This window comes from Arabidopsis lyrata (genome assembly GCF_000004255.2).
Source record: "Arabidopsis lyrata subsp. lyrata unplaced genomic scaffold ARALYscaffold_7, whole genome shotgun sequence".
NCBI lineage: Eukaryota > Viridiplantae > Streptophyta > Magnoliopsida > Brassicales > Brassicaceae > Arabidopsis > Arabidopsis lyrata.
In genome coordinates, this window is record NW_003302549.1 from 21,668,623 (window position 1) to 21,692,203 (window position 23,581).

Here is a 23,581-nt window from a genome sequence, read left to right on the forward strand (position 1 = left end):
GCTTAGAAGGTGAGTGTTTGTGATTCTCTTTGTCTTCACTAGCGAGTGATAAGAAACATAAGAGAGAATTGAGCTTAGATTTGTTCTTAGTCGGGGTTGATTATTCGGGTAGAATATATTAGGATAATACATTGGAAATGACAAGGGATCTTGACTAATATATAAGATATATGGGCCTCTCCACTCATTGCCAATTGGTTTTGAGTTGGAAGCCCATATTCTAATATGGTATCAGAGCCCGATCCACACATGTCCAACCCGATCCGACCCAAAGATGGTCCAATCATCGACAAGGCCCAAAATTGATGCCGTCGATCTAAGCCCGAACATTTCGAGATTAATGGCCAAAGAGCCATCATCTCGAGGGGGCGTATTAGGGATAATATTATCCCACATTGGAAATGACAAGGGATCTTGACTAATATATAAGATATATGGGCCTCTCCACTCATTGCCAATTGATTTTGAGTTGGAAGCCCATATTCTAATAGAATAGATCAAGTAATTAATTGCCGAGATAATAGAATTCTTGTAAAAGATTTATTATCAATAAGAATAAATAGAAAAGCGTTTGCTTGGCGCGTTCCAAGCGAAATCACTGTGTTGTGTACCCTCTACACCTCTACAAAGAAGTTATGTACATAAACAAGAAATGTATGTAACCATATATGTGTTCTTGATGGAAAATGAGCTTATCAGATGTTGATGTCTTGGTCGAGAACTTTGTAGTCATATATTTGATATACAAATATATATATATAGGGCATGGTATTGTTATTGCTGATATATACAAAATAAAAAGATTTATTATTCCAAATCAAAGAAACAAAGAGACCAACAGTTTGAAAAAAAAAATAGACAAACACAATTATAAAATAATAATAAAAAGAACGATTTTAAAGCTCCATAAACAAACAAATAAACAGTTTAAAAATAAATGCATACCGAACTTAGAACATAAACCAAATCAAGAATTTAGAAAATATGATTATTAAAATCCAGCCAAACCATGTTGGTATTAAACGTCAGTGCATCAACATTATTTTCTCCAGCAGTTGTTTCATTAGGAGCTATTTCTTGGCGAAGACCTTCATTAGTCATTGTAGTATTGTTGCTCCTGTAAAATTGTGAGTTGTTAGTGTTGTCTTCCTCTTGTTTATTTCTAACTCATGACTCATGGAATCAAAAGGATATTGCCTTGGTTGATTCATAGCCATCATTGGATTAGTAATCATGTTATGATGTTGTAATGGTCGAGAGACTGGCTCAACCAAACCATGGGAAGTCATCATTTGGAAACGAATTGAATCCATTTCCAAATGAGGATTTCTGTTGCTATTGATTCTTTGGTATAGACAATAGCTTCTATGGTTTGGATTTTCGTTCCCCATTTGTTGGTGTATTTCAGGTTTAGACGGTTTGGGTGGAAAAACCCAATGATCAAATAAATAATAACTTTTACTCACCTTGAAAATATCCACGTTGATTCTTCTTGTTACTTCATCTGTCCTTCCAGCTCTCTCATTATCTTGACCAACAAAAATATCATTTGTGTTGGTCTTAAACTCTTTGATTTGTCTTTCAAATGGAAACACTGGTGGATCGCGAAGAGGAGGAAACTGCATGAAATCTAATTTCTTCCTACAAAGTAGGATAGTATCCCTTGAGAAAGATAACAAGTCATAGATCTCACTTAAGTTAAGATCAGCAAGTCTACGATTGTTTTGTAGTTGCATCATCAGCTCATCAATGATATAATCCTTTTTCTTCTTATTACTCTTCATCAATTGTTCATGAATATTCTCTGTCTTCTCCTTTAGGTAAGATTCGACACTTGACTCTTTTTTCTTCTGCACCAACTTTGGTAAAGCAAAAAATTTGCCTAGGAGACCATGAGTTGTCTCAACAGATGGCCAAACCATTGGTTCAGCCTTATTTGGGCTGAAAATGATTGCAAGAGCCCTTACATCACACAATATGGTTAGTTCTTTCACCTTTTTAAGTAATCCTACCCTCATTTTTTGCAAACTTGTTGCTCTTGACTTGGCGTTCTTAACCCATGCAAGTTTTACTTTTTTTCTTGTCATGGTCACACTTTGATTTTAGTTTTTTTCTTTTAAAATTTTAAATGTTGTTGAGTATATGAAGAAAGATTAATGCGCAAATTCATTTAAATAGAATTGAAATAAAGAGATAAGATTTTAGACATTGATACTAGTCAAAAGAAAGAGATAAGATAGATGATTTGTAAAGATGTAAAATTAATTACTAGTTACTAAAAAGTATTGAATGTATATTAGATGTAAAATTAATTACTACTTACTAAAGATGTATAATTTTCTTAAGAACTGAATTCAAAGCTAAATTAAAATTCTACCAAAGTATATTAGATTTGGTTTGGTTTTACATTGATTATTCTTTTTAAACCTTACTAGTAAACCAAAACTAAAATCCGAGTTAAACCATTAAAATGTTAAAATCTTTATGTGGCTGTGTTATTACAAGAATTGAACTTATTGAATTTCTGTCCAAATTTATAGTCCTAGTCAATATATTAAATTAATGATTTAATTAATTGTTCTGTCCTTTTTAATGCTAATAATTATATTGGCTACATTATTTTCATTATTGTGCAGCATATTAATTAATAGTTTTTGACAATTATGTTGGAAACTAAATGTTGACTATACATTTTCTTCAATAGAAGTATCATTTTAATCTTTACATACAAATTAGATATATATATATATATATATATATATTACCATATATATATACATAAAAGTTGACTCTTGAATTCTTTATTTATTATTTTCTATTATTTTAAATGTTTTCTTATTAAATGTTACATTACGATTCTAAATTGATAATTCTTTATTTTGTTAAAATCTGAAAGAAAAATAATTTTAAAATAAAAAGAGCATAATATATTTTTAAATAATGGACATCTCGTATCTTTTTTTTTTGGTTTAACGATCCTTTTTTTCCTTGTTGTTGTGTTGTTGTGTGTATTAATTCTCTTTGTTTCTTGATTTTGTTTTTTTGGATTCGGTTTGGTTTACATTCTACTTCTACCAGATTTCAATAATACTACTATATTGAAAAAAATAAAATAAACCTAAGCTTTATTCCTTACTAGATTAAGACATGCCCGATGTGTGGGTTTTGAAGTTTTTAAATTAAATTAAATTTAACAAAAAATAATTTAAAATTATGTTATAAGTAGAAACAATCTTTATGAATAATTAGGGTTAGATAACTTTTTAGTTAGAGAAAATAGTTTATTTATATACTCGTTTTTGTCTTAATACACTAATTTGAATTTCCATATTTTAAATTTATTGTAAGATTTATTACAATAATCTAGTAAAGTTAAATTATCAATCACCAAGACTTTTGTCAAATATTCATTAATTATTATTGTTATTATTGTCAAATTTCAAAAAAAGTAGTTTCGCAATCTTGCCTAAATTATGATTCCACAATCTTTTCAAAACACATTTTATATGAAAATCATTGGTCATGCCGTCATCTAATTTACATCGATTTATAAATCTATTATTTACTTTAGAACTAAAAATGTGTTTTTGGGTTTCTATGAATACATTAAGCCGACTATATGTTTTTCTTTACGTCCAACTATATTTCTCTTTACTTTCATTTTTGTATAGTTTCTTTTACCACTAAAATTATTGACTCAAAACAAATATTTCAAATAAAAAATATATCACATAGCAATAATTTATGGTGTATATATAAGAAAACTAAAGAAATAAAAAACTAATTGATTGAAATGAGTCTATGACCAATTGAGAGATTAAAAGAAAATTAATTTGACATAACTAAAGAAAAAATAAAAAAATATAAACACAATGATATATGAGTTTTAGATAATTCAAAGATGGAAATAAAAGTTAAAATAACCGATCTAAAAATATTATCATTAAATTAAAAATATTAGAAGAAAAAAAGAAGAAGCACATATTGATCTTACATAATTCTAATTGAAAAATAAAATTCAAAAATAATATAATTTTAAGTCATCACATTTTCTAATTACAAAATGAATATATAATAGAAAATTTTAAATGAAATCCTGAAACATGTCGCAATCTAAAGCTATTTGCAAGATGATAAATCTTATATAACTTTGAACTGAAGTAGAAATTAAAATAAATAAGGGAAATGCCCCTTTTTCTATGGATTTTTTCGAAAATACCTCTTTATGTTGTCCATTTTCAAAAATACATTTTTTATATACAAAATGACTAAATTATCCTTATTTTCGTGAGAGCAGATAATGAGAAAATGAAAATTTCCTGCAATTCCTTATAAACCCTTTGTAAATCTTTTAAAACTCTTGTAAATCATTTTAAAACCTTTTATATAATTAATTGTAATATTTTCACTTATAGGATTTGTAATTTATTGTATAATTTTGTTTTTTACATGTTTCAAATATGATCGATAGATTTGACACGTGTCGCGGTCGTATGAGTTACTAACTATAAAAACCAAACTTTTATTTAATATATTTGTTGCTGATATATTTTATTAGTTGAAGATATAAGAATGATTTGAGGCTAATTGTTCTTCTTAAATTATCTGTAATACGTTCTTGATGAAAGACTGATTGCTAAAAACCGGTATACGAGACTAGTTGGAGTGAAAAGATATATGTATTCTTCTTTATGTTTTTGTTCATAAATTCATAGGCTTATCTATTATGCATACATTTTGTCCAAAAAAAAAAAAAATCTATTATGCATACATATAAGAGCCTAAAGGAACATGAGTTTGGGCATTACGAAAATGATTAGGAAAAAAGTTAAAGGGTTAAATGTTAGCTGTTATACCAAAAAGAAAAAAAAATAGGTGAATTAACCATAAAACCAATTATGAGAACAACAATCTAACCATATAATAAATATGATTATATACATAATATGGTAATTACCATATTATGTATATAAACTACAATATGTTCTTTATGTGAGATGTTGAGCTAAAAACAAAAACAGAAAAACTTCAACTAATTATGCTTTGACTATATATAATCGAAATAGATTGGTTCGTATTAGATTGGATCACTCCAAATCCTTAAATGAAATTCAGATTCAGGGCTCTTAACATATGACTATTTTCCCAAAGTAGTTCATTATCTAGATGTATCATCTACGTAAGTATGATGTTACAGATCGACTTACATGCATTGAACAAAACAAAATTGTGATGTTTGAACAAATCGACTACACAAATAAATAGTAATGTTGTAAAATAATACGGGTTGTCTATATATATAAACAAGACATTCATAATTTTATGATTACTGTTTAATCTTAATTACCCATGATTTACTTATGTACAATAATAATACGAGCAGTTAATTAGAGTACGAACCAACTATCAATTAAGAACCAAACATAAATTGTATTTTGGTTATTTTAATTTGTATGAGCTTAAGCCAAAACAATTCTAGTAAAAGCTAAGTCTAAAATCAAATTTAATAACGAATTTTATGACTCAAAAGCAAACTGAAATTGTTTTAGACATCTTACGATTAATTCTCTAACTAAGTTCCAAGAGAATGATCAAGTGCTACAACCTACAAGTGATATAGAAATGACCTGAAGCCTAACGTTAGTGATTAGTTATTATTTTTTCCATTTTCATTCTAACTCTTCTGATTAGACCACATAAATTATATTCATCATTTAACATAAAGAGTAAATGATAGGAAAAGTTATTTTACAAAAAAATAAAATAAAAATTAAAAACAGTAATTTTGTCCCTTATTAAAAGAATAATAAAATTATATAGATAATAATATATTTTCAGCTACTTTCTTAGAAAATTTAATGTTAAAAATTATCTATTCATTAATTTTCTATGCTATGTTTAGTATAAAGTGTTATTTTTTGGTTAAAATAAACTAATATAAATCCCATATACGAACCCAAAAGGAAATATCCCAAAGTCAGAAAAATGGTCTCAAAGAGAAAGTTAAGAACTTCAAAGTTAGATTCTTGTATCCATCTATGTTCTGTTTTCTTCAGATCCTTTTTCTATACTCTTTCTGCATTTCTCTTCTTCTTTCTTCTTTACCTTTGGTTATCTTTCAACAGCGTAATTTCCCACAACAACTTCCACATATGTATCTTCTCTCGGAAGTTCAACGATCCTTATTGTAACACGGCTGGTTCTAAACCCGGTTTTCAAATAAGCTCTGAAGAAAATGAAACTTTCACCGGAGAGACCGCAGGAGATAGAGTTTCCGGTGATCCCACGAAGATTTTTCGCAATGAAGATAAAAAAGGGTATGACGATGTTCTAAAACAAGTAGACAAACACAAGAATCTTGATTCCGTTCTTGGTGATAAAGACGGGTTTCTAAAGAATGATACTTTCACCGGAGAGACCGCCAGAGATAGAGTTTCTAAGGATCCCAACAAGATTCTACGAAGTGAAGAAAAAATGGAGTATGATGTTCTTGAACAAGAAGAGAAACCCAAGAATCTTGATTCAGTTCCTGATCAAGAACACAAACCCAAGAACAAGGTGGATCTCAGTTCACTCATTGACCTAAAAGCCGAGGAAGAATACAGAAAATACATCAAACCGAAGAGTGAAGAAGAGGGATATGCGCTAAGGGCAGTCATCAAGTATCTTTACCTACAGAGATCATGGCTATCTCCGGGAGATGAAAACCTTGATAAACCGCGATCGTGTGAAGGTAAAGGGGTTTATGTTTATGATTTACCGTCAAAATTCAACAGAGATTTGTTGGTTGGATGCAACGATATACTTCCAGGGGTTGACTTGTGTAGTTACTTCAAGAATGAAGGCTTTGGAGAAGCTATTAAGAATCTTGGTAAAGGTTGGTTTGCAACACACATGTATTCTCTTGAGCCTATCTTACACTCTAGGGTTTTGAAGCATCCTTGTAGGGTTTACAACGAAAGCCAAGCTAAGCTTTTCTATGTCCCATACTATGGCGGTTATGATGTTTTGAGATGGCACTATAGGAATGTTTCTGAAGATGTGAAGGACCGGTTGGGGATAGAGGTTTTAAAATGGCTTGAATCAAAGGAATCATGGAGGAGAAATGCCGGGAAAGATCATGTGTTTGTTCTAGGAAAAATTACTTGGGATTTCAGGAGAGATAAGGTCCCTTGGGGCTCAAGGTTCCTTGAGCTACAAGAAATGCAAAACCCTACCAAGCTACTCATTGAAAGACAGCCGTGGCAGGTCAACGATATCGCCATTCCTCACCCAACTTATTTCCATCCGAGAACAGATGACGATATCACCAGCTGGCAGATCAAGATCATGAGTAAACCTCGCCCGCATCTAGTAAGCTTCGCCGGGGGTGCAAGACCCGAGAACCCTGATAACATCCGATCAACGCTAATCGAGCAATGCGTATCTTCATCTTCCAACCAATGTCGGTTCTTGGATTGTACAAACGGAGGCTGCAAGAATCCAAAGAATGTTCTTGATTTGTTTCAAGATTCGGAGTTTTGTCTGCAGCCGCCTGGAGATAGTGCAACAAGGAGATCGGTATTCGATTCACTAATCTCCGGTTGTATTCCTGTGATCTTTACTCCGTACACGGCTTATTACCAGTACGCGTGGCATCTTCCTGAGGATCATCGGAGGTACTCAGTGTATATAAGCGAACAAGATGTGAAGGAAAAGAGAGTAAATGTGGTGGAGATATTGAAGGCAAAGACTCTAAGGGAGAAAAAGGATATGAGAAGTTACATCATTCATCAGTTGTTGCCTGGTTTGGTCTATGGAGACTCTAATGCTAAGTTTGAGAAGTTTCGAGATGCTTTTGATATTACTTTTGATAGTTTGCTTGAGAAAATTAACAAATCGGAATGAAATATGGATGAGCGATCTTGAATTGTAATCTATAATATATAGTTTCATCATATGGATGAGCGATCTTAAATTATAATCTATCTTACACATTTTCCATATATACTTTTCATCAATAAATTAAATTATAACTTTTTTTGGTCAACCTAGCTAGTTATTGATGTTTACAACTTCTTTTTATTGATGTTTTTTTGTCACACTTTTTTTCAATGTTTGCTTTTATTTCTTTTTTTTTTTTTTTTTTAGAGTCTCAATTTTTGAGAAAGATACCTGGATTTTATTGTATCAAAATATATTAATACTACTTACATAAATTTCCCCTAAAGGAAAAAAATCTAAAGGTAAAAGGAAAAACATATTCCCAAACCACAAAATCAAAGAATAAATATCAACTATTCGTCTATTCCTAAGTATTTTCAATAAATATCAAAAACTAGGATATGACCCGTGGTATACCGCGGGTTAATTATTTGATTTTTTAAATCATTTTGTAAACTGATGAATTTGTTGTTTATAATATTATTTGTTGTATACCGCGGATCACATGCGTTGTAACTAAAAAATAAAAATTTTAAGTTGTATTTGTTTAGTTTAGTGTTTAAGATTGTATAATTGTATTTTGATTTGTTAATTATAGGATTTTACCCGTAGTATATTGTCCGTATTAATATCGATCCAAACCCGTCTCACTATATATTCCCGTTTTGTGAAATTAAACATCATTTTGTTATTTTTTTAATAACACTTTTATTTAAAAGACATATAATTCGAGTCAATTTAAAAGTTTGTTTTCAAATGGTTTCCATGATATATATATATTTTTAAATTAGTGTGTGTTTTTGGACCAACCCGTAAAAACAATTTATAATTTTATCTTAAAATACTAAATAATTGTATTTTGATTTGTTAATTTTAGGATTTCACCCGTAGTATACGGTCCCGCTTTGGATAATTGTAGAAATTAAGGAAAGATCTAAATGATTCAATTCCGGGTCAGAAAAAAAAAACGACCTAATTAAATGCGCAAATTTGTTCTTCAAAAATGTTAATATATATTACACACATACTTTTTTTTCTTCATTGATTAAGTAATATATGTCCGTTTCAAAAAATTTGAATCATAGCATATGCAGAAAAAAATCTAAGGTTTTATTAACTACATATATTCTATAATAATTCAAATAATATAAATATAAGATCAAATAAAAGTGAAATGAGAATCATATATTTATGTATAAATTAGGTAGAGAGGTTTTAGGAAATTACCTCAAATTTGTTATATTAGCATTAAATCATCATATTTGATTTCCTTATCCATAAAAATCGTAAATAATATACCATAAATAAAGAGTTTAGATATAGTAATTAATTAAGAAAATATTTTATATATTTTAGATTTTATTAATTAATTCCGTTTTTAAATTTTGCCAAAAATTAAGGAAAGATCCGATTGAGATTTCCGGGTCAAAATTGAATCAAAATCTGACCCGATTAGGATCCCTTAAAAGTGTTGCAAAAATGTATAGTAGATATTTAAGTATTTGTCCATATATGAATTCTATGAACAAATATCAACTATTCCTAAACTACCCCTTGCATAAGATTGAACCAATTGTTTCAAAAATAATTAAGAAAAATATGTATTAAAATGATAAAGAAGACATGAAGATATATAAAATGTCAAAAATATATTATTTTGTTTTCGTTTTAGATGGATAAAATTTGATCTATAAAGTTTAGAATATGTCTTCTGAAATTAGAATGTATATTCTATACACTCTACATGTTCTACAAAATTTAGATTATGTATTCTACACACTCTACATGTTATACAAAATTTAGAAGTCATTTATGTTCTACGATATTTAGAATACTAGTTTCTACGACTTTTAGAATACATATTTTTTACTTTGTTCTTTGTTCTACAAAAATTAGAATATGTTTTCTAACATTTACTCATGTTATAAGAATGTTAGAAAACATATTCTTAAGATTTTTTTTTATTCTATAAAAATTAGAAAGTACATTCTATCTAATTTAGATTTTTTTAAAAAAAATCTTAAAATATGCAAATTGAATATAGTGAATTTGATTACATCTGCAAATTACAGAAGTTGAATTCTGAATACTTTAAAATTCTTTATACCTAAGTGAATAAATTATAACACAAATTAGAATTTTTCTTTATACTTCACACTTTTTCCTATAGATTACGCTTAATTTCTTGTTTCAAAACCCGGAAAATTATAGTTGCGCTCCATAAAGAAATTGAAATCAAAGGAGTGAGATAGAGAGAGAGATTGAAGAAGAAGAAGAAAAAAAAAGTTATTTAATATGGCGTTATTAGAGAGGAGAGAACAATTACGAAAACTTAATTTTGATGAGCAAGAGAATCAAAGAAGAAGAAGATATGAAATTATCTACGGCAAAACAAATAATGGAATGTAAATAAATATTGATTTTGTCCTATATTTTTTCCAAATTGTTTTTAGAAAGAAATCAATTTAATTTTAAATTTTTTTAATAGTTTAGTAAGATTTTAAAAGACTGGGGGCATATTGAGATTTTAATTATATGAAATCATATATGACCAATATTAAAGTATATATGACCAATCATGAATATAGAATGCATAGATGGACAATAGTTTAATTATTTGTCCTTTATTTCCAATTTTTCCTTAACTATATTTATTCTTTACAAAACGATCTGAACTTTTTTTTTTCGGTCCAAATATCTACACCTCCAATCGAAATAGATAATTCCGATTCTAAACCCGATTAAACCATTAAATCGCGATTAATTATTGTTTCGTATTTAACTAGATCCAACTGTTTTTTCTTTGACCCGATAAACCTAGCTTAGAAAACGAAGTCGTTTGCTAAATATGAAAATCACTCAAAATCTGTTTCCCCAAATTTCCCAGAATCCTAGCACCCAAATTTACTCGTCTATCGATTTTTCTCTAAACATGAAGAACCGTAGATACAATTTAATTCTGTTTCCACAACACACGACTTCGTTTTTTAAAATGTGATATCAACTGGTTCTGGTTAAGGACCGATTTTTATTATTTGCTATTGTATTGGTTATTTGGTTTGATGGTGAAGAAGAAGCAATTAGCCAAACCAACCGGTTAAGACTTAAGAGAAGTCTTTGGTTCTTTGGTTAGAACGGAGAGACAAAAACGGCAGGGTGTTTTACTCTCTACTGTAGAAACAGCAAGCTATTATAGAGGCACTTGTCTTCTTCTCCAGATTATCACCGGTCAGTGTACGGATCCACAAAATCAGAAGAAGAAGATGATGAAGCTCAAAGTGTATGCAGATCGGATGTCACAGCCGTCTCGTGCTGTTATCATATTCTGCAAGTAATTTCGTTGAACTTCCTTCGTTAATTCCGGATTCAGCCATTTTTTTTTCTCATATACATGAGAATTTATTTTTAGGGTTAATGGAATCCAATTCGAGGAGGTTTTGATCTCCTTGGGGAAGAGTCAGCAATTATCACCTGAATTCAAAGGTTCGTAAAATAATCAACGAAAAGGTTTCGTTTTTTTTTTTTTTTGAATTTGGTGTTTAGAGTGAGATTTGTGATCTTAAAGTGTGTCTTCATTGTTTCTCAGAAATTAACCCAATGGGGAAAGTTCCAGCTATTGTTGATGGCAAACTTAAGCTCTTTGAGAGGTTTTTATTTGGATTCTTGCTTCCTTTGTATCGAAACCATTGTTTATGAACCCTAATTTTAACCCTTTGTTTGTTCTTTTGCGCAGTCACGCTATCTTGATATATCTTTCCTCAGCATTCCCAAGTGTAGTTGATCATTGGTAAGTTTCTACTTCGTTTGAGATGTTCTTGATGCAAAGAGTGTAATCATTTTACTTTCAGGTACCCGAATGATCTTTCCAAAAGAGCCAAGATTCACTCAGTCTTGGATTGGCATCACACCAATTTACGCCCTGGTGCAGGTATTCATAACAATATCGATGTTGTATATTCAGATAAGGAATGATCAGCTTCGTGTTTCTGATTACGGTTATTTTACTATCTCAGCTGGATATGTTCTGAATAGCGTTCTAGCTCCAGCTCTTGGTCTTCCTCTGAATCCGAAAGCAGCTGCTGAAGCTGAGAATATACTAACAAAGTCTCTATCCACTCTAGAGAGTTTTTGGCTTAAGGGAAATGCCAAGTTCTTGCTCGGAAGCAACCAACCATCTATAGCTGATTTGAGCCTTGTATGTGAACTGACACAACTGCAGGTACACAAAAAGCATGTTCTTTTATGAACTTTTAGTTGTTTTCTGAGTTTTTTAAGTCATCGAAATACCAATGTAACTAACCATATCAAACATTGTGGAGCAAAAACGTTGCTTCCTTAATCGGTTATGGCTTTTGATTGTAAAATTTGTGCAATTTTATAGGTTTTGGATGACAAAGATCGTCTTAGATTGCTCAGCCCTCATAAGAAAGTTGAACAATGGATTGAGAATACGAGAGAGGCGACAATGCCTCACTTTGATGAGGTCCATGAGGTCCTTTTCAGAGCCAAAGATAGATTTCAGAAGCATCGAGAGATGGAAACCGCATCTAAATCGGGTCCTCAATCTAAGATGTAAGAACAAAAAACTTGAGCACTTTCATCGGGTCTCTATATGAGAGACTCCTCCTAAAAATTATATTGTGATTTTTTTATTTTTTGTGTGAAGAGCTTGGTTATTTTCTTATAATATGAATTCTAACACTCCGTTTAATTTCTCATCCAATTTCATGGATTCCATAATAGTATCCAATTTAGTAGTATTGGTGGGAAGAGTGATGATCCAAACCTCGTTCAAAACACAACCGATCGTAGAAAAACAAGACGCAAATGGAGACCACCTGAAGATGTCATTCTCATTAGTGCTTGGTTAAATACTGATAAGGGTCCAACTGTCGTTGATGATCAAAAAGGATGTGCTTTTTGGAAGAGAATTGGTGCATATTTTTCAAATAGCGCTTCACTTGCAAATCTACCAAAGCGAGAGGGGAGTCACTGCAAGCAAAGATGGGCTAAAATTAACGACCGCGTCTGCCAATTTGTTGTATGTTATGATCAAGCTTTGAATCAAAGAACTAGTGGTCAATCTGAAGATGAAGTTTTCAAAGTTGCATACCAAATCTACTACAACAATTACAAGAGTAATTTCACACTTGAGCATGCATGGAGGGAGCTGCGACACAATAAAAAATGGATTAGTTCAAACACCTCTGAAAATCCTAAGGGTGGTGGAAGCTCAAAGAGAACAAAGTTGAATGGAGGTGGTGTATATTCTTCAAGCTCTAATCCGGAGAGTCAGCCTATAGCTCTAGATGGAGAGGAGGAAGTTATGGATCGTCCTCTTGGTGTGAAGTCATCAAAGCAAAAAGGGAAGAAAGTTGCAACTAAAACAACGATTGAAGAAGAAAGGGAGGCCAATTCTCGATCAAGACTTGAGAACTTGTGGGCACTGAAGGAGAAAGACGTAGAAGAGCAAAAGAAACTAACAAGGATGGAAGTCCTTAAAAGTCTTCTTGGAAGAACAACAGATCAACTTTCTGAAAAAGAAGAAACTTTGAAGAACAGGCTCATTGATGAGATGCTCTAATCTCTATGTTCTCCTTGTGTTTATCTCTGTATTTTGTCTATGTTATTAGTATCAAGAGTCTGTCTGTTTCTTATCAAAGATAAAAGTAAAATTCTAGGGTTATGCTTTTATTAAAACAGAAAATTTCAAGTAATCAAAATCACGAAAATCATGAATTTTGATTTTTGGTCAAGACTTTGGCTCTCGCCTCTCGGACAATTGAATCTCTCTGTTTCTGTATATCAACTAGTCATTCTAGTTAAGGACCGGTTTTTATTTGCTATTGGATTGGTATGATGGTGAAGAAGAAGCAATTAGCCTAATCAATCGGTTTAGAGAGTCTTTGGTCAAAACAGAGAGACAACAAACGGCACGGTGTTTTATTCTCTACTGTAGAAACAGCAAGCTACTGTAGAGACACTTCTCTTCTTCTTTAGATTATCACAGTTCCGTGATCCACAAAATCAGAAGAAGACGAAGAAGAAGATGATGAAGCTCAAAGTGTATGCAGATCGGATGTCACAGCCATCTCGTGCTGTTATCATATTCTGCAAGTAATTTCGTTGAACTTACTTTTGTTAATTCCAGATTCAGGCTTTTTTTTTTTCTCTTATACATGAGAATTTGTTTTTTTGGACTTTATCTTTTGAAGGGTTAATGGAATCCAATTCGATGAGGTTTTGATTTCCTTGGCGAAGCGTCAACAATTATCTCCTGAATTCAAAGGTTCGTAAAATAATCAACAAAGTTTATTAGTTTTTTTGAAATCTGAGTATTGGTAGATTTATGTTTAGTAGATCTGATTTTTATGTATGTGAGATAATTGGTGTAGAATAAGGCTATATACTTAGTAAAAAGCTCGAAAAAATCTTCGAAAAATGGTGAATCAATCTGTTTTCTGTTCTTGACAATAACCAATGTTGAAGGTGAAGTTAGGGAAGAAGCTTCATTTTTAATCCACAAGAACTGAAGAATTTTCTCTTTTTGAAACTGTATCGAAAATGGAAATAATGATAAGAAATGTGTCTTGTTTCTCAGATATTAACCCAATGGGGAAAGTTCCAGCTATAGTTGATGGCAGACTTAAGCTCTTCGAGAGGTTACACAAAAGTTCTTTCTCTTTTGGGTTCTTGCTTTGGTTTATTGACCATTGTTTATGAATCTTAACCGTTAATTCTTTTCGCAGTCACGCTATCTTGATATATCTTTCCTCTGCATTCCCAAGTGTAGCTGATCATTGGTAAGTTTCTACTTCGTTTGACACAAAGTGTAGTCATTTTACTTCAATGTTCATTCGTTTACTTTTAGGTACCCGAATGATCTTTCCAAAAGAGCCAAGATCCACTCAGTTATGGATTGGCATCACACTAATTTACGTCCTGGTGCAGGTATTACACATTATATTCATCAATATTGACAAGTTATATAGTCAAATAGAATGATCAGCTTCCTTTTTCTGATCACGGTTATTTTACTGTTGCAGCTGGATATGTTCTGAATAGTGTACTAGCTCCAGCTCTCGGTCTTCCTCTGAATCCAAAAGCAGCTGTTGAAGCTGAGAAGTTACTAACAAAGTCTCTGTCCACTCTAGAGACTTTTTGGCTTAAGGGAAATGCCAAGTTCTTGCTCGGTAGCAACCAACCATCTATAGCTGATCTGAGCCTTGTATGCGAACTTATGCAGCTCCAGGTACACACTAAATTTCACTGTTTTGTGAGTTTCAATTCATCGAAATACCAATCCCAACTAATCATATCAAACATTTGGAGCGAAAGCAGGCGTTCTTTGCTATCTTTTGGCATTTGATTGTAAAATTTATGCAATTTTGTAGGTTTTGGATGACAAAGATCGTCTTAGATTGCTCAGCCCTCATAAGAAAGTAGAACAATGGATTGAGAATACGAGAAAGGCAACAATGCCACACTTTGATGAGACCCATGAGATCCTTTTCAAAGCCAAACAAGGATTCCAGAAGCAGCGAGAGATGGGAACCGTATCTAAACCGGGTCTTCAATCTAAGATGTAACAACTTAGAACAAAACCGGTTTCAGGGGTCACCGGTTCGTTGAATAAACTCGGTTATCTCCATTGTAAGAAAAATAAGGACTGTAATATTAACTTTTTTGAACTAAATGTAATAATCACTTTATCACCAAAAACCGAGCATTTATAGTTGAGATATCATGATATATTGGGCCTAGAGAGGCCCATTTTTGGTTAATATTTTTTCCGCTAGTCTTCAAATTCTAGCTATAATCAAAAACTAGATCTACCCAATATTTGGGCTTAATGAGGCCCATTTAAATTAATTGAAGAAAAACGACGTCGTCTCGGATCTGACCTAGGTTTTTGTTTCCTCTCTTCGTCTCCCTTGTGTATCTCAGTCTCTCGCTAAAACCCCCATTGAAGCGGCAAATAACGATAACTCCAACGCGAGAACCATGGATCCGAAACCAACCTCAATGTGGAGTTCTATTGTGAAGAAAGATCCACCTTCAAAGCCTCCGGTTAACGACGGAGCTCCGGCAGCGATTCTCGGTATGGTCGGAAACTGCAAATCCACAAAGGGAATATCTATGGCTGTTGTTGATGCCAACGCCGTCATCGAAGGAGGCCAGAGCTTAACAAACTTCGCCGACAGATTCGTAACCGTCCCTGAAGTACTCTCTGAGATTCGTGACCCTGCTTCTCGCCGTCGTCTCTCTTTCATCCCTTTCACTATTGATACCATGGAACCTTCTCCTGAATCTCTCAGTAAAGGTACGTAGAGGAGATTTCAGTTCTGGTAACTGAGGTTTTTGAGCTCAATATTGTTGAATTCGATTGTGAAATGTTTTTCTGTATTGTATTGTAACTCTGACGTTGATTGATTTTTTCTGCAGTTATCAAATTTGCAAGAGCTACTGGTGATTTGCAAACTCTGTCTGATGTTGATCTCAAATTGATTGCTTTGTCATACACGCTTGAGGCTCAGGTTCATGGCACCAAAAATCTTAGAGATGTTCCTCCACCGATTCAAACTGTTAGAGTAAAGAGGTTACCTGAGAAGGATTTACCTGGTTGGGGCTCCAATGTGTCTAACTTGGACGAGTGGGAGGCACTTGAAAACGAGACTGAGGAACAATCCAACGCTAACTCCAAAATCCTTCCGTTGAAAGACCTTAACATGAATATTATCGCTTCGGACAATGTTTCTGAGATTGGTTCTGTTGTCTCTCATACTGAGAATCATGAAGTGGATGAGCAGGAAGGTGAGAAGAAGCATAGGCGATACCCGCCCAAGAAAACAGAGATTAAGCTTGAGGGTAAGATGGTAGTGAAGGGAATAGATGCATCCCAGGGGCAATATGATGATGATGATGATGATGCCAGTGATTGGAGACCCGCAGTTAGTAGAAGTACTCACAGAAGGTTTCTTAGAAGGAAGGCGACGTGGGAACATCACAATGCCTTGGCTGAACAAGAAATTCAGCAAGATCAAGAAGCTGACAAAGCTCGACACATGATCGAGGACACAGCTGATCTGCATCAGCAGTCAAATCAGATGTCTAAAGACCCCAATGAAAACCATGCAAAGGATAGCGGAAAGGGTGGTGAGGATCTATCGTCCATCCTAAAAGATATGAGGTTGGAGGAAGATTCATTAAGGGCTCTCCACGAAGGGACCGAAGAGACGAATGCTGAAGCAACTTTGATCAATGGTGAGGATGATATTGAAGTCGAAGCTGAGGGTATCGATGGTACAAATCAAGCGCTAGAGAACTCGGAGATTGCTAGTGAGGCTGGGGATACCTTTGAGGCATCATCGATTGCAGATGATGGTAGCAGCGAGCAGAGTTGGTCGTTGAGAGCCTTATCTGAGTCCAGTGTAGCTTGTATAACTGGTGACTATGCAATGCAGAATGTTATTCTTCAAATGGGTTTGCGTTTGCTTGCACCCGGCGGAATGCAAATTCGCCAATTGCACAGGTACACTTTATGGAGGAGATCTTCCTTCTCTTTGGTTCAAATATTGAAACTTTTCTTTATTAAGGATAATTAGCTGAGAAAGATACAAGTCTTACACTTTATTGCATCTGCATCTTCAGGTGGATCTTGAAATGCCATGCTTGCTACACAGTAACTCCTGAAATTGGAAGAATTTTCTGTCCCAAGTGCGGTAATGGTGGCACTCTACGCAAGGTAGCGGTTACAATAGGCGAGAATGGCGCCATCATAGCTGCATGTAAACCACGAATTATACTTCGAGGGACCCAAGTAAGTACTCTTATAAGCAGAAGCTAACCAAAACACCAAAAATTCCTTGTATTAGTAAAGAATCTTTTCTTCTTTATTTGAATTAGCATTTGAACAGAACCACCTTTGCGGCATCTATATGATCAATTCGTTATATTTAGGTCATTTGTTACTGCTTTTAAACAGAAACCCTTGTTTCCTTTAAAATCTGTAACCCTAATACACAGATAAAAACTTCTCCTGATACACAGATAATCCGAAACCCTTGTTTTTTTTTACTGTCCAGTATTCGATACCAATGCCTAAAGGAGGAAGAGAGGCAATCACCAAGAATTTGATTCTACGGGAAGATCAACTCCCTCAAAAGTTTCTCCACCCTAGGACCAAGAAGAAAGCAAGCAAACCGGTTAGTCTCTTTCGTGTCTTCTATCTCAAACTTAAACCTTTAACTTTGATTGAAAGAATTCTTAAGGTAATTTATGATGTTGTTTCCAGGGTGATGAGTACTTTGTATCAGACGATGTGTTCTTGAACCATCATAGTGATAGAAAGGCACCATTGCAGCCTCCGGTGAGAAAAGCTATGTCGGTTTTCAGCCAGAAAAGAAACCCTAATGACAACCATTACTCTCGTTCTATGCACTGATCTTTGTTTCTCCAACACAACAATCATCTCCTTTACTTTAAGAAGATGCCAATGATTTTGTCTCTTCTTTTTACTTTTTCTTTTTGATTGTTGTCTTAAAGTCCAAAACTTTTTTGAAAAGGTGAGAGAGTTTATAACTTTTATTCGGTTCATAGATATATCCCTCTAATTTTGAGCTACCTGTCATTTTTTTTTGGCTCAACACAATTTCATTTCTTCAAGAACTTGGTATACAAGATTACACCTCCAGTTTATTGGTCTTAACAATAGACCGACCGTATACCTGATAACTTATCCAAGGCAAGGTCGGTACTATCAAAACCGAAGGCAAAATTGAAGCAAAATGTTGGAACAAGTTAATGTCAATGTCATAACTACATTGCCAATTTATTTAGTCCTTTCATCTTCGTCTTCATTAGAAGGCGAGGCCAGCGCGAGCTCGGCCCATGCCAGAGAAGACGAATTGAGTTCTGCAGAAATGGACACCGTGATTCTACTCTCTAGTGTCTCACAAAGCGCTTGAATCGAACAAGAAAGCTTATTCTTGTCTTTTTCATTCTGGTCCAAGTCCAGACATTGGCTTGCCACTTCACATACTGCCTCAAGTTCTTTTTGGTTGAAATGCTTGAGCTCAGGATCCACCAAGCTAGCCATCACATCTGGTGCACCAAGGTTTTTCTCCCTTACCTACAAAATTTAGGAGTTAGAATCAGATCTGAGCATCCACAAGTATTCTCATTTGTGTTTACGGATTAAAGGTCAACACTTTGCAACACGGAACCAATACTTCACCATCGTCGACCACCACCTTGTACCCATTTGGTTTGAAGAGTATAATTTTCGCCGGTTTTGAAAATGGGGTCGAAAAGGTAATGCAAGTATAAGAGAAGGGTTCTTGGCTTCCAAACGCATGAAAACGCATAAACCGCTAAGAGAGAGAGACTTATTATAACTACTCAGCTTTAAGCTTATAGAGAGTAGCTATTCTTACCCATTCAACCAAGCAACCTCTGTCTTGGCAATAAGAAGATCTTCCGCTTACAATTTCCAGCAAAAGTATGCCAAATGAGTAGATATTCCCTTGTAAGTCTAGATCTCGGTGTTCCATTGCATTGGGAAGTACACATATAGCTCCTTCATTACAGATATTCTTCAGGTTCTTCTCTGATCTCACCTGAATCGTCTTCCAGCATTCGAAATCAACCAGCTGCATAGAAAAAAGAGGATCAAAATAAGAGTATAAAGATAGTAGCAAAGCTTAGCTAACCGCATAGAAAAAAAGAGGATCAAATTTACTTTGGGAGTAAAATCTTCAGTGAGATACACTGCAGTTGAGCTCAGCTCGGAGACTGTAAATGGAGGATTGAGTTCAGTATGAAGGTACTTGAGACCACGTCCGATGCCTAAAACGATTTTCATGCGTTTTGCCCACGATGCTAAACTCCCGTCCCCATCTGCATCAAATTTTTATTATCATTTGGTATCAGTTATCTTTACTCTTGTGAAAGCTACCAAAGACAGAGCTCTAAAGAAGTTTGATTATATATTACAGTGGAGATGATCGTATAGAGTCCCGTTTGATGCATACTCAAACACAAGCATTCTTGTGAACGGTGTACTCTCTTTACAGTATCCCAGTAATTTCCCCGCATTCTCATGGTTTAATCTAGCCAAATCCGCAACCTGAAACAATGAAGGGTTCAAAAAAAGTCAGGCTTAGTACTGATGTTTTCTTTCAAGTGACTTGGTGATAAACAAACATCAGAAGAACCTCTCTCTGAAAATTAAGCTCGAGATATCCGGTCCAATCTTCTTCTTTAACGCAGAGAGAGATCACCGCGATCTCAGTCCCACCTTTGATCGTTCCTTTGTAAATCTGACTATCTGCACAAGAATCAATGATGTTGCTGAAGTCTTCACACGCCACTTCTAGCTCTTGTCTTGTATATCTTGAAACATCCTTCAGCATTTCAGAATCTGTAAAAAAAAAACAGTTCTCAGTAATTTTTTCATCTCTGGAAGCTCTTTCAATTTTTTGTATTGAAATCTTAGAACTTCCAAAAGTTTCTAACCAACGTAGACCGTGAACTTCTCCTTTTCATTTGCAGATTTCTTCCAGGGAACGATGAGAGAGCGCTTTATGTTGCACAAGCTACATGCAGAGAAAATTATAACTAGAAAGAGCAAACCAACTGATGATCCCGTGACTATCTCAAAATTCCGAAGCCATATAGGTGATGCGCGATGCTTCTTCTTGGCCACAGTTGCATCTAAGTGAGCTAACCAATTGAAATAATTCAAAAATGAAAAATAAGTTAAAGAAACGATTATCAGCATCAAGAAAGTGAAACTCATATTCTACAAACCACATTCTGAAAGAGGTCTCTGCTTAACATCCTCAGTTTTCATGCAGTTTCCTTGAAAGCTCGTTCTACAATGGTTTTCAATGACACAGAGAGATATTATCAAATGAGAAAGATAAAGGAAAGTTAGAAAAAGGGTCTTATAAGAAATACCTTGGAAGGTAATCCAAGCAATGCGGAACTCTTCCCTCGAAAAAGTTGTAAGAGAAATCTGCCACTTTCAATAGAGAAGACTTGCACAAACCACTGATGTTTGCACTTAGATTTGAAGCATACCTGATGATTCAGACAACCCAAAAAGAAGATAGATTAGCATTGACTGTCCATCTTATGCCACCTTGGACTATTGGCTAAACTCACTTTTTTGATGTTTTCGCGGCAATAGGAATACTTCCTCGAAGCCTATTCCTGTCAATAAGAAGTTCTTTAAGGTGCTTCAAGTTTCCAATCTCTGGTGGTAACTTTCCTATTAAACCATTGGACTGAAGGTTTCTGTGGTGTAAAAAAATGGTTAGTTTCAGCACATTATCGGATAAATGACATTGCAAGCGTCAATGGATCGCGAAAAAAATCTTAAAGATTTTCTCACATTGTCCTAATGCTTGACAATTTCCCGATCTCAGCAGGAATCGGTCCTGTCAAATGATTGTTTCCCAGGTCTAAGATCTTGAGTTTCTCTAATTTTCCTATCTCCTTTGGTATTGTCCCCATTAGCAAGTTCCCACGCAAGATCCTAAAGAAGCATTCAACACAAAAGAAAAAGTCATCTAAACATTTCCAAAAAGTACCCATCATCAAACTTATATTTCAGGTATTGTCAATAGGAATAAAAACCATACAGTTCTTGCAAGTAGGTTATCTGACCAATTTCTGCCACAAGAAACCCTCTCATCGATGTCGCCGATATATTTCTGCAAGTGATCCACATCATGAAACAGATATCAAATCATCATAATACTAGAGTCTTTATATCCATGATAGAAAGAGATCAAAGTTTCTTACATCTTGATAACATGATCCTTAGATGGAGAACATTTAATGCCATTCCAATCACAAGGACTTAAATTGGGGACATTCCAATTAGACATAACTAGCAATGGGTCCTTATAGATAGCTTCCTTGAATCTACTAAGTGCTTCAACTGAATACAAGAAGAACAAAACATCAAAATACTTCTTATGATCAGTCACAAAACTAAAGTTTCTAACTTCCTAGATTAACTCAATGAGCAAGTGAGGCTTAAAAAACTAAACTTTCTCAGCATCCAAAAATTGGCGATAGAAACACATTACATCGAAGAAAATGGAGAAATCAACATACCTTCTTTAGAGGCAAAAGCGTCACAGGAAACAAAGAGGAACCCTAAAACAAGACTCACAAGAGTAAGCTGCATAGCTGAAGATAAGTAAAGTCTCATTCTTTTTTCTCCTAGCTCAAAGATTTCTACAAATTCTAGCTCAGCAAAGGAAGCAAAACCCAGAATTTCTCACTGAGTAGTCATCACAAAGACCAAATAATTTCCAGGAGAAAAAAAAAAAATCTGGAGAGGACAATTAAGAACAATGACAAGAGCTTAAAGAGCAAAGCAAGATTTAGCAGATAAGGAAAATGCTTTAATTAATATTCCGGGCATTGAGCAAAAACCCATTAAAGAAAAAAGAAGTTTCTTAGTAAGTAACAGAGATGGTGACAAAAGAGAGAGACTTGGATTCAAAGACAGTTCTTTTTTTTTTTTGTTCTTTTCTAAAATGGAGAGGAGAAGAAATTTTGCTTTTCAACTTTTTCTTTAGAAAATAAGGATATTACTTTTACTTAAATATTTGTCCCTATAACTTTGACTAAAATCAAGCTTATTATACATTTAATTAGTAATAGATCCCAATTTTATGTAATGAAATTGTTTTATATTTCTTTCCCGTCTAATGCATGTTCTTAGTAATATATGTATTTTGTGTACATGGACAAATGTATGAACATGCATTATCTCTTTGTAACATTTAAAGTCAATATATTACCTGCTTAAAATTTGAAAAGAAGACAAAAATATTACATGAAAACTGATATATGTTTCCAATTAAATTTATAAGTGTTAGGGAATTTTTTTATATGTTAGTGGTAACTATTAGGCTTGTTGCTATGTCGTAATTTAGATTTCAATTTTATTTGTGTTCAAAAAATAAAAAGGATTTCAATTCTATTTACGTCTATATTATGAATTATAGACGACATAAATAATAATTAAAATGTCATTTTAGATCATTAAACTTTTTTTAAAAGTTTCTATATCACATTAACTCAACTGATAAAAGATTTAACGTTTTGTTTCATTTTTTTGTCGGCGATCTCGAACTTTATTTAATAAAAATATAACTCACCATTATAGGAGAAAAAAAGATTTTCAAAAATGGTTAATTTCCTCATAGCCTCTCTTTTTTTCAAAATCAATTAGCATTTACAATAATTGTTGGCAAACAAAAATAAGAAAGGTTCACACGAATTACAAGCAGTATATCATTACCAAAAAAAAAAATTACAAGCAGTATATTTTCTTCTAATTTTCTTCTTTATTTCCTTTTTTATCATTTAATTACTATTTTGGCACCTTTTCTTAAACTTTATCATTTAGTGTTATAAAGTAAATTAGGATCAGAATATAAAAAGGCCCTACTATAACTACTCTAGATTTCTTTCTTATTTTTAAATATCACTATCTATTAAAAATATATTGTTATTTTTGATAACATGTAATATGCGTTTGAACCCAAATTATGATACAACGATAATACTAACACAAATCAATCGACTATATGTTACCGATTTGTCACAAAATATAGTTGTTACTTTTTACTGT

The 23,581-nt window shown here is 33.3% G+C and overlaps 5 protein-coding genes and 1 pseudogene across 6 annotated transcripts; 4 read left to right on the forward strand and 2 right to left on the reverse strand.

Moving 5' to 3' along the window:
• Positions 1 to 956: 956 nt before the first annotated feature.
• Positions 957 to 2,087, reverse strand: LOC110226022 (annotated as a pseudogene).
• Positions 2,088 to 5,985: 3,898 nt separating this feature from the next.
• LOC9306719 (probable xyloglucan galactosyltransferase GT20) lies at positions 5,986 to 8,029 on the forward strand. The gene has a single exon (XM_021019304.1). It carries the CDS (start codon positions 5,986 to 5,988, stop codon positions 7,885 to 7,887), a length of 1,902 nt encoding a protein of 633 aa, XP_020874963.1. The 3' UTR covers positions 7,888 to 8,029.
• Positions 8,030 to 11,091: 3,062 nt separating this feature from the next.
• Positions 11,092 to 13,664, forward strand: LOC110226701 (glutathione S-transferase T1-like). 2 transcript variants are annotated; one of them, XM_021019186.1, is made up of 8 exons: positions 11,092 to 11,254; positions 11,333 to 11,406; positions 11,510 to 11,570; positions 11,657 to 11,710; positions 11,772 to 11,851; positions 11,937 to 12,142; positions 12,305 to 12,495; positions 12,667 to 13,664. In XM_021019186.1, the coding sequence occupies exons 1-8, from the start codon at positions 11,187 to 11,189 to the stop codon at positions 13,505 to 13,507; spliced, it is 1,575 nt and encodes a 524-aa protein (XP_020874845.1). In that variant the 5' UTR covers positions 11,092 to 11,186; the 3' UTR covers positions 13,508 to 13,664. The 2 variants fall into 2 exon arrangements, with proteins under 2 accessions (XP_020874845.1, XP_020874846.1); XM_021019187.1 differs by lacking the exon at positions 12,667 to 13,664 and having other exon boundaries at positions 11,093 to 11,254; positions 12,305 to 12,659.
• A 259-nt stretch (positions 13,665 to 13,923) lies between these two features.
• LOC9304679 (glutathione S-transferase T1) lies at positions 13,924 to 15,663 on the forward strand. The gene is made up of 7 exons (XM_002868561.2): positions 13,924 to 14,040; positions 14,139 to 14,212; positions 14,525 to 14,585; positions 14,673 to 14,726; positions 14,795 to 14,874; positions 14,970 to 15,175; positions 15,318 to 15,663. Exons 1-7 carry the CDS (start codon positions 13,973 to 13,975, stop codon positions 15,510 to 15,512), a joined length of 738 nt encoding a protein of 245 aa, XP_002868607.1. The 5' UTR covers positions 13,924 to 13,972; the 3' UTR covers positions 15,513 to 15,663.
• Positions 15,664 to 15,834: 171 nt separating this feature from the next.
• Positions 15,835 to 18,521, forward strand: LOC9304680 (RNA-binding protein NOB1). The gene is made up of 5 exons (XM_021019182.1): positions 15,835 to 16,246; positions 16,369 to 17,455; positions 17,575 to 17,743; positions 18,009 to 18,128; positions 18,218 to 18,521. Exons 1-5 carry the CDS (start codon positions 15,928 to 15,930, stop codon positions 18,365 to 18,367), a joined length of 1,845 nt encoding a protein of 614 aa, XP_020874841.1. The 5' UTR covers positions 15,835 to 15,927; the 3' UTR covers positions 18,368 to 18,521.
• A 58-nt stretch (positions 18,522 to 18,579) lies between these two features.
• Positions 18,580 to 22,463, reverse strand: LOC9304681 (probable LRR receptor-like serine/threonine-protein kinase At1g63430). Its single transcript, XM_002870602.2, has 13 exons — positions 22,051 to 22,463; positions 21,733 to 21,871; positions 21,570 to 21,641; positions 21,320 to 21,463; positions 21,091 to 21,222; positions 20,884 to 21,006; positions 20,734 to 20,798; positions 20,440 to 20,646; positions 20,139 to 20,344; positions 19,918 to 20,050; positions 19,664 to 19,821; positions 19,359 to 19,574; positions 18,580 to 19,054 (listed from the first exon to the last, which is right to left on the reverse strand). Exons 1-13 carry the CDS (start codon positions 22,145 to 22,147, stop codon positions 18,755 to 18,757), a joined length of 1,992 nt encoding a protein of 663 aa, XP_002870648.1. The 5' UTR covers positions 22,148 to 22,463; the 3' UTR covers positions 18,580 to 18,754.
• Positions 22,464 to 23,581: the final 1,118 nt, after the last annotated feature.

Excerpts from the sequence above, each read along its gene's own strand:
- LOC9306719 (XM_021019304.1), top strand. The coding sequence starts at position 5,986 with ATGGTCTCAAAGAGAAAGTTAAGAACTTCAAAGTTAGATTCTTGTATC.
- LOC110226701 (XM_021019186.1), top strand. The coding sequence starts at position 11,187 with ATGATGAAGCTCAAAGTGTATGCAGATCGGATGTCACAGCCGTCTCGT. Across the intron at positions 11,255-11,332 it reads GCTGTTATCATATTCTGCAA|GGTTAATGGAATCCAATTCG; the intron begins GTAATTTCGTTG and ends ATTTATTTTTAG. Across the intron at positions 11,571-11,656 it reads AAACTTAAGCTCTTTGAGAG|TCACGCTATCTTGATATATC; the intron begins GTTTTTATTTGG and ends TCTTTTGCGCAG.
- LOC9304679 (XM_002868561.2), top strand. The coding sequence starts at position 13,973 with ATGATGAAGCTCAAAGTGTATGCAGATCGGATGTCACAGCCATCTCGT. Across the intron at positions 14,586-14,672 it reads AGACTTAAGCTCTTCGAGAG|TCACGCTATCTTGATATATC; the intron begins GTTACACAAAAG and ends TTCTTTTCGCAG. Across the intron at positions 15,176-15,317 it reads GCGAACTTATGCAGCTCCAG|GTTTTGGATGACAAAGATCG; the intron begins GTACACACTAAA and ends GCAATTTTGTAG.
- LOC9304680 (XM_021019182.1), top strand. The coding sequence starts at position 15,928 with ATGGATCCGAAACCAACCTCAATGTGGAGTTCTATTGTGAAGAAAGAT. Across the intron at positions 17,744-18,008 it reads TTATACTTCGAGGGACCCAA|TATTCGATACCAATGCCTAA; the intron begins GTAAGTACTCTT and ends TTTACTGTCCAG. Across the intron at positions 18,129-18,217 it reads AGAAGAAAGCAAGCAAACCG|GGTGATGAGTACTTTGTATC; the intron begins GTTAGTCTCTTT and ends TGTTGTTTCCAG.
- LOC9304681 (XM_002870602.2), bottom strand. The coding sequence starts at position 22,147 with ATGAGACTTTACTTATCTTCAGCTATGCAGCTTACTCTTGTGAGTCTT. Across the intron at positions 21,872-22,050 it reads CGCTTTTGCCTCTAAAGAAG|TTGAAGCACTTAGTAGATTC; the intron begins GTATGTTGATTT and ends TCTTGTATTCAG. Across the intron at positions 21,007-21,090 it reads GCCGCGAAAACATCAAAAAA|GTATGCTTCAAATCTAAGTG; the intron begins GTGAGTTTAGCC and ends CTGAATCATCAG.